The following is a 9,486-nucleotide window of genomic DNA, read 5'->3' as shown; positions in this document are numbered from 1 at the left end:
GGCTCTTATAGTTGGCTCTTATAGCTATAATCCTCCTGCCTTATGCCAACTGCCTGGTTCCCCGATGATGTGGAGTGTTTCTTCCTACTGCCTCCCGTGGCCTCACCAAGGCAGGCTGAAGGGGCCTGGCAGCCAGTGCCCAGTGTCAGCCTCAGGGGTCTCTGTGGCTCCTAGCTCTGAGCCAGCATGGCTTGGAGTGGGGCGATACAGGACCTTTCTTGTTGAGGTTGTCTCCCTTTTAGGTTCTATTGCTCTTCCATCAGTCCTTTGGAGAAAGAACATCCTCGGATACTTGTCTAATAACGTGCAAGTCAGCAGCTGTGGGTTTTGGTTCTGCAGTGACTGTGGGAGGTCCCACAAACCCCACACATTCTCCAGATAGGGGCATTCTCCACTCACCGTTACCCAAAAAATGAAATAAGCCTTCACACATTTGTAACAGTTTGATTCTGGAGTCCCAATCCACCACTCCTGAGGTCACAGACATGCCAAGACTCTCAGCATCAAGATGTGGTTCAGAAACAGGGGTTCTCCTTGGGAGTCAGTCCATGCATGTCAGTCTCTAAACCCCACAAGGGAAGGACAGTGTCTGCTTGCTATTTACAGCACTTTGCTGAAGACCAGATCCTTGGTAAGTACTGGTTAATGATGCATTTGCCCAACTCTGAAGGCCATGGGAAACCATGGGTTGGAGAGATGACTGTTGCCCAGGGTGGCAAACTCCAAAGCTGCAGGGACAGGTTCTATAAGTGCAAGCAGCCGGCTGGCAGGGGCCAGAGGCCCGCAGGAGAGCACATGCTCCTCGTAAGGAGAGCAACCACTTTTTGGCTCTATGCCTGCCATGCTGCAGGCCTGTCCAAGAGTTGCCAGATTTTCTTAGTTTTCAAGAGAGGACAAAAAGGCCAATCTATTAAATCTCTCCGTTAAGTGTTGTCAACTTAGTGAAAAACAAAAGCACATTTGTGGGCTGGATGCCACAGGTGTGCTGCCACTTGGAGGCCTGTAACCTGCAGGGTTCACAGCAAGTCTGGTTTCATCGAGTTGGCCCTGATCCTTGGATTAGTGTAGCCCCAAGGCTACTGCCCAGCGCTCACCCTTCAGGGAACACTGGCCCCTCCACCCTGCCCCTGGTCTCAGCCTCCCCCAGCAGCTGCACTGAAAGGTCCTTCTTAGGCTTCCACGACCTCTGCAAGAAGATTATACCTGTAAATCCCCACAGCCAGCAGCCCAGGGTGGGGGAAGGGAGGAGAGGGAGGGGCCAGCCCCTCTCCCCAGGGCCTTCCCTGAGCCGTCCTCTTCCAAGTATAGATGAAGAAAACACTCCGCTAGTTGAGCCAACACAGCTGGATTTTTTCCAAAGTAATTTTAGTAGTAATGAAGTGAAAGCACAAGGAAAAATAAACAGAGCCGGCCTAGAAATGGGTGTGTTGTCAGCGCTTGGTCCTCCGAACCCAAGGGGGGCCACTATATGCTAAATAGCCGGGCCAAGGAAACCGGGGGAATGGGGAAGAAGACTTAGGTAACGAGGGGGCTTGAGTCTCGACACTTTTAGGAGAGTGGGACTCCGGTAAAGGACTTATGAGCTAGGGGAAAAGGGGTTGGAAGGCGGCAGAAGTCCTCAAAAGTCGGGGTGGGGGGAGGAGGGCTACTCTTCCCATTTCTGAGAAGGGGGTGATTGAAGCGGAAAATTGGAGGTAGTGAACGGATGGGACTCCGCGCCAGGAAGGAGGAGGCGTCTCTGCAGAGGGAGCCGGAGTACGGCGAGCAGAAGGGGCAGCCTCTTAGGAATCCCTATCCCGGGAAGGTTTGAAAGCTGCGGTGCCCTAGTGACGCCGTAGAAGATGGAGCGGTTACCATGGCGACGCGGAGCGCACATCGGAAATAAATAAGCCGCCCGGCTGCCGCAGCCGCGCCCCCGCGGGACCGGAGCGCGGGGGAGGGGGCCCCGCGGGCCCGGGTCTCCGCAGCCCGCGCGTCCCCGCCATTGGCAGAGCCGGGGGGGTCACCCCCCCGGGGGGGGGCGAATGGTACAGTCCTCCGCCCGCGCCCCTGCCCGGCCCGCAGCGAGCGAGCGCAGAACCCAGCGCAGCCGCTGCCGCCGCCCGGGAGCTGAGCTGGGAGGCGGAGATGGAGGGAGTCAGCAGCCACCGGACCTTGTCCTACAGCCGCTGGAGCTACGACAGGTAGGGCGGCCGCCTGGAGAGTGGGCTCCCCACCGCCCTCCGCGTGGCTGCGTGGGCGCCCTCCCCCGCGCGCACCCGGGCGGGAGAAGCGGCGCTGTCAGGGAGCAGACCCTCAGGAGTCCGGGGGGTGGGAACCCGGAGCAGCGGATATCCGAAGCCGGGACCGGCGAGCCGCCCCCCACCCCCATCCCAGCCCCGCTGCCCTGCAGTGGCTCCCCCCGCGCCGCAACAGCTCGAGGGAGCGTGGAGGGGCGGCCGGGCCCTCCGCGCATTGGGGCGAGGAGGGTCCCCCGCGGTGGGGGGAGCGGCCCCGCTCGCCGTCGGGACCTGCGGGTCGTCGGCCGCCTGCTCGGAGGAGCGGGAGGGCAGCCGGGGGCCGGCTGTCGGGGCGCGCGCCGGGTTGCCAGGCTCCCTGCCTGCCCCGCGGGGACCGAGAGAGGCTGCCGGCGTGGGCGGCTGGGCGCCGAGCTCCCCACGCACTCGTCCTGCAGGGAGCAATCATCCTTCCAGGTGAAATGAGAAAAATGAGGACAAGGGAATGAGTTGGTCGTCAAGCGGAGATTTATTCTGAGATTTTTGTCCTTTCTGCCTATTTTTGGTGTGTTAAATGTCACTTCGCTTTTTAAAATGAAGCCATGATGATAGTAGATAGGTTTTTGTTACTGTTGTTTTCAAAGTTCATAACCCCATGAGGATCTCTGGAGTTAAATTTTCCGATCCATGGCCCGAAATGGTGAGAGCTGGAAGAGAAACTTCATGAACTGGGCTGCTCTCCCCTCCCTCAAGTGCTGCTTCTGGCGTGCTCCTTCCCTTCACTCTGCTGAAAACCTTGCTGCATCTCTGACAGCCAGTCTTTTAGGTCTTTCCAGAGATTCAGAGGAACAGGTGTCCCTCTTGCCCCAGCTGCATCCCCTTAGAACCCCATTAACTCTCTCCCAATTGATCCCATCTTTTTGCTTTTTCGTCTTGCCCTCTACTGTGGATCTCTCAGCCTGTAAACCTACTCAAGCTTGTCAGCCTTCGTCGTGGAGAGGAATGCAGCTGGTCCACCCCTTTGTTTGCTTTCAGCGCCTTCTTTGGGGTGAAATGTGATCTGAACTGGTAGATTCTCTTTCCTCCTGAACCCTGCACTGCACAATCCTAGCTATCTACTTGCTGCCCACTGCCCAATTCCAGTGATAGTGCCCTTTTGAAAAGTAGTGTTTCCTATGGATGGGAACTCTAAAATGATCCAAGCGTTAAACTTAAAATAACAAACCCTTCAACTTTATGTTCAGATCCCAAGCCACACATTCTTTGGCTTATTCAACCAGTATGTATTGATGGCAAACTATGTGTGAGGCCCTGGAGATAAAAAGACACAACTCCTTCCCCCTGACGAGCTCAGTCTAGATTCTAGCAGAAATCAGTGGTAGCATATGCTGAAGGCTTAATACATACATGGGAGGTAAACTTTAAATTGAGATAATTCTATATAATAACTAAACTTTTCCCCTACAAAAACAAACAAAACCAGCAAGACTCTGGAATCAGACAGCCTGGGTTCAAATTCTGACTCCACCTAACTCTCCTGGAGCAAGTCACTTTCCTTCTCTAGGCTTCGGTTTTTTCTGTGAAATGGAAAGGATTAGAAAGATTAGATGAGGTAACATAGTAATAAAGCAGTACCCATTGCTGTTTTATTCATAAATATTGTAAATGTCTCTGAGAGCATAGACGCTTAGTTTGAAAATCTTTGTTCTCTTTTTTAGACTCCTAAATCAAGACCTTTCCTGGGGTTCTGTACTCAGCACGCTTTTGTTCTCACCCTGACAGTCTCAACACCTGGGGAGCCATGGGAAGAAAGTCACTTCCCTGGCCTGTGTCCAAACTAACTGAATCCAAATCTCCAGACGTGGAACTCTGGAGTCAAGATTTGCATAATCCTTCCCAGATGACTTGGTTAGGGCTGGTTCAGCTTTTCCTCTGGAAGCATTGTTCTGTATCAACCACCTCCATTTTCCAGTTAGTACTTAGTTTTTAAAAATTTTTAAGAATTGAATTATTTAAAAATTGTATAGTCCTCAATAAATTGTTAAAAATATTATATAAGCAACTCATGTATCTAGTACCCAGGTATTAAGTGAAATTCTGTGATCCTGCTGTCCCCATCCCCACCCCCTAGAAGCAAACTGCCCCACTGTTGACAATTAACACTTTCTGCCCCTGTTCTCTGGCTTCTGCCCCTACCACATCTATGAACCCAAGAAAAACCACTGTCTTTCATGTCCCCATAGAAGCTGACCTCTCTGCATTATATTACCTGTTCTTTTCATCTGTTTCCGCCTTTCCTTCTCAGGCCATATATGTAGCAGTTATCTACTACCATGTAACAAATCACTCTTAAATTTAATGGCTTAAAATACTAGTTGTGGCTAGCTCAAAATTCTGTGGGTCAGCAATTTGGGCTGGGCTCAGCTGGGCAGTTTTGGGGTCTGGCCCAGGTGTGGCTTCTCTTGGTGGCACTTGCTGACACGTGGTGCTTCAGCTGTGAGGGTTAGCACATCTGAAGCCTCTCTCCAGGGAGAGAGAGAGGGAGAGAGATGCTCTCTCATCTTCCTGCAGGCTAGCCTGGGTTTGTTCACATGCTGGTAGAAGATTCCCAGTGAGAAAGCAGAAGCTACAACGTCCCTTGAGGCCTAGGAGTGGGACATGCACATCACTCTGCCACATTGTATTGGTCAAAGAAAGTCAAAATGTCAGCCCACATTCAGGAGAGGGCAATAAATTTCAGCTTTTGAAGGGAAGAGCTGTAAAGAATGTGTGGCCATTTTTACAATTTACCCCAGTATGCAGCCTACATCTCTTTAATTGCTCACTCCTCTTGGTCCCCCCTGTCCCAATGTGAACACATGCCAAAATTCCCCTCTCTTCCATTCTATTCTGTTCCATTCTATTCTCAGGCTATATACCCTGGTCCCATTTATCACCCAGTTTAAACTAGAAATCCATATCTTCAACTCCAATCTTTTTGCTGAGTCTGAACCACATGTCTCTAAATGCTTGTGGACATCAGGTATATGTTCCACCGACACCTGAACTCAACAGATTCAAAGCCAGACCCTTCACCAATAATGCTGTATTCTCTATTCAACATCCTTCTAGCCAAATGAACTCAAAACTTTGATAGTGGCCTTGAACTCTCCAAGTCTAACCATTTCATCTGTCTCTTCTTCTCTATATCCCTGATTGTTATGAAGATACAATGAAACAATGTATGAAAGATGACCAGCATGCAATATGTACCCTCAAGTCCATGCGTTCTCAGGAGCTTGGCACTTGGTTAACCTTCTTGCCTTCATTCAAGCTCCAGTCATGATCCTGGAGGTTTCAGGGCTTATGTACATTACCAACTAGCACTCTTCACTGACAATTTCTGGACCTTTGCCATTCTAGAAACTTCTCTTTGGTTATTCACAGGATACATTCCTAGATGTTGGCCCCCACGACTGCCTCACTTTTGAAATCTTACATGCTAATATCCCAATCTCTGGCCTTCTGCACCTCCCTCATACATTCTTCCCACCACATTATCGAGTCATCTGATGCCTTCTTGTCTGCATTTTCTCCTGCCAGCCTTTTCCTGGGCTCTCTTCTTCCTTTCCCAGCCTGGACCACATGGGAGATCATGACTCATGCACTACCATCACTTTCTGTCTCCTTGCACATGCTCTCCGCAACTCCAGCCCAGCGTGGACCAGTGGTAGAACCCCCAGCTCCTTGCTCATCGTCGCATCAGAACGCTGCCGCAACACCTGCGTGGCCCTGCTGACTGTCCCCACAGTTCAGGGGCTTCCTTTCCAGCTGTGCCGTCAGCAGTCTTTCCCTTCTCCCTGTTTAGCTTCACTCCCTTCCCACCCCAGCAGCTCTTCTGCCTCATACTCAAGGCCCCTCTAACTGGACCCGACTCCACACCCCCACACCCAAAACCTCCTTTGAGAAAAACTGATCACATCGGGCTGGATCTTCTGTAACTTCCTGACTCCACATCACTGCCGCGTCTCCTCTGTCACTCCCTTTTGGGGGACTTTTTTGTCATTTCCAATTCTTTCTTAATATAAGTAATTCCATGATAAACATCCTTATATGCGTAATATTTTTCCCTCGTGTTGGATTATTTGATTAGCAAGAACTGCTTGAAGACGGGCTGCTGGTGTCAGATGTGGGTGATTGTTACCAGATGATCCTCCGGGAGGAGCGAACTGACCTGTGTTCTCACGGTCCGAGGCTCTCACTGCGTTGTTTCATGGTGATCTCTTTGTTTTGAGTGTGGACCCCCAGACTCTGAGACGATGTACATAACTGCTTGCAACTTGGGTTGCAGAGTCACAGTGACGTGATATTGAAGCCCAGCTCCCTCAATAATTGGTTTTGTGACTTTTGACAAGCGACTTAACTTCCACTTACAAAAAGATAATAAGAATAGTAGCTGCCTTTGAAGGTAGTCGTCTGTTCACTCAAAATGGTTTTTTTTTTTTTTTGGTCACCAAAAAAATTTTTTTGTCACAAAAATAAATAAATAAATAAATATATATATATATATATTTAGCCCCTCCTGAATGGCAGAGAAAGTTATAGGTGCTGGAGACGGAGCAGTGAACAAAACAAACTCTCTAGTCCCACAACTCTTACTGTCTCGTGGGGGGAGATAGACACGGATGAAAATGTGCATATGACCTGTCATTGCTAAGTGATATCTAACATCTAATATGCTAATTGCAAAGAAGAAAAATAGAGCTGAGCAAAAGGGAGAGAATATGACTATGGGGAGGTTGGGATGGGGGTGAATATGTCGTGTGTATTTGTCTGGTTGGGGAAAAAACATATATATATATATTTGTCTGGTTGGGGAAACTCTGATAAGGTGATATTTCAGCAGAGATATATAAAAAGCCAGGGAGTGAATGGGGAAGAATGTTCCACAGAAGGGGAACAGCAGGTGAAAATGTCCTAAGGTAAGAGTGTACTTAGTGTATTTCAGTACACCAAGGAGGCCAGTGTGTCCCTTTGTAATACTTCCTTCCTGCTCTTCCCCTAACCCCTGTCCCCCTTCTGTCCTCAGGGAACCATTGATCTGATTTGCATATTCTAGAATTTTATATAATTGGGATCACTCAGTGTGTACTTTTTTTTTTTTTTGCTCTGGCTTTTTTAATGCAACTGTAGTTATTTTGATATTTTTCCATGTTTCATGACTTGGTAGTTCATTTCTTTTTTTGCTTAGTAGTATTCCATTATGTGGAGATACCATTGTTTGTTTAGCCATTCCTCTGTTCGTAGACACTTGGGTGGTTTCCACTTTTTGGCTATTACAACTATATATAACTTTTGTGATTGTTTATGTACAGGTCTTTGTATGGACATAAGTTTTTAAAATTTCTCTTTGGTGAATACCTATGAATGGCCTGGCTGGATCACTTGGTAGGCATACATTGGGTTTGTTGGTTGGTTTTTTTGTTTTGGGGGGAGAGGTATACATTTAACTTTTTAAAAACTGCAACTTTTCCAAAGTGATTGGACCATTTTGCATTACCCTGAGCCGTGTATGAGAGTTCTAATTCCTCTATACCCTTGGGACAGGTTGGTATGGTCAGTCTTCTAAGTTTTGGCCACCTAATAATTATGTAGTAGTGATGGATTATTTTGAGTTCATTTGCATTTCTTTAATGATTAATGATATTGAGCATAATTTCATGTGCTTATTTGCCATCCATGCTTCTTTTGGGGGGAAAGTATCTGTAAAATCTTTTCCCGTTTGTTATTGGGTGATTTCTGTCCTTACTAATGAGTTTTGAGAATTCTTTGCATATTCTAGATGTATGTCCTTTATCAAATATGTGACCTGCAAATATTTTCTCCAAATCTGTGACTTTCTTTTTAGTCTCTTATATACTTGAAAGAGCAGAAGTCTTGCTCACTGCAGCCCAATTTGCCAATGTATTCTCTTTTTTTTATGTTCAGTTAGCCAGCATTTAGTACATTGTAAGTTTTTGATGTAGTGTTCAGTGATTTCATTAGCTGTGGTGACACCAGTGCTCATCCCAACATGTACCCTCCTTAATGCCCATCACCCGGTTACCCCTTCTCCCCACCCACCTCCCTCTGTAATCCTCAGTTTATTTCCTGGAGTCCAGAGTCTCTCATGGTTCATCTCCCTCTCTGATTTCTTCCCATTCAGTTTTCCCTCCCTTCCCCTGTGGTCCTCCATGCTATTATGTTCCACATATGAGCGAAACCATATAATAACTGTCTTTCTCTGCTTGACTTACTTCACTCAACATAATCCCCTCCAGTTCCATCCATGTTGATGGAAGTGTTAGGTATTCATCCTTTCTGAAGACTGAGTAATATTCCCTTGTATATATGGACCACATCTTCTTTATCCATTTGTCTGTTGAAGGACATCTTGGCTCCTTCCACAGTTTGACTATTGTGGACATTGCTGCTATGAAAATTGGGGTTCATGTGCCCCTTCTTTTCACTACATCTGTATCTTTGGGGTATGAATTGTTCTTCTAGTGTCTTATCTAAGAAATCATGGGCTAATGCAAGGCAACAGAAGTTTTCTCCTAGGAATTTTCTAATTTTAGGTTTAAGATTTTAGGTCTGCACTTCATTTTGACTTAACTTTTGTACATGGAATGAGGTTCATTGAAAAAATGAAAGCTATCTAATTGTTCCAGCACTACTTGTTGAAAAGACTTTACTTTTTTTTCCCACCTTTATCAAAAACCAGTTGTCATTGTGTTTATTTTTCTACTCTCTATTCTGTTCCATTGATCTATTTGCTTACCTTGATGCCAATACCACACTATCTGGATGACTATAGCTTTGTAAAGGGTCTTGAGATCAGTTTCAGACCTTCAACTTTGTTGTTGTTGTTGTTCTTCCTTCCGCTTCTTGTTCTTCCTCCTCCTCCCCCTCCTCCTCCTCCTTTCCTCCTCCTCCTTCTTTTTCCTTTTTCTTCCTCCTTCTCCTTCTCCCCCAAACCAGAAGACCCATTTGTTACTCTAGAGTTGTGAAGATCTTTGCAGTAACTGCAGTGTTTCTTGTCCTGCCCAGGGCCCATCCCTAATCCTCAAGCTACTTGGCAAGTAAAATCAAAAGGTTGCTTGGTGAGTGTGGTTTCAAAGCCAGATCAAACGAATGACTTGAAGAGTCATTCGCCCAAGCCCTGGAGAAAGCAGGATGGTCCTCTTCTTCAAAGCTGTTTGGCTATTCTGGGTCCTTGTTAATTTCACATTTCTTTTACAAAGATATTTTC

At 47.4% G+C, this 9,486-nt stretch overlaps 1 protein-coding gene across 1 annotated transcript in view; it reads left to right on the top strand.

Moving 5' to 3' along the window:
* Positions 1 to 2,082: 2,082 nt before the first annotated feature.
* The window catches only part of TUB (TUB bipartite transcription factor), an 85,734-nt gene continuing 78,330 nt past the window's right edge, over positions 2,083 to 9,486 (top strand). The window contains exon 1 of the mRNA XM_046015453.1: positions 2,083 to 2,183. Within this exon, the coding sequence (XP_045871409.1) occupies positions 2,128 to 2,183 (56 nt within the window). The 5' untranslated portion in view covers positions 2,083 to 2,127. The remainder of the gene's footprint in view (positions 2,184 to 9,486) is intronic.

Source organism: Meles meles, chromosome 8 (assembly GCF_922984935.1).
Source record: "Meles meles chromosome 8, mMelMel3.1 paternal haplotype, whole genome shotgun sequence".
Lineage (NCBI taxonomy): Eukaryota > Metazoa > Chordata > Mammalia > Carnivora > Mustelidae > Meles > Meles meles.
This window is presented reverse-complemented; position numbering and strand designations above follow the sequence as displayed.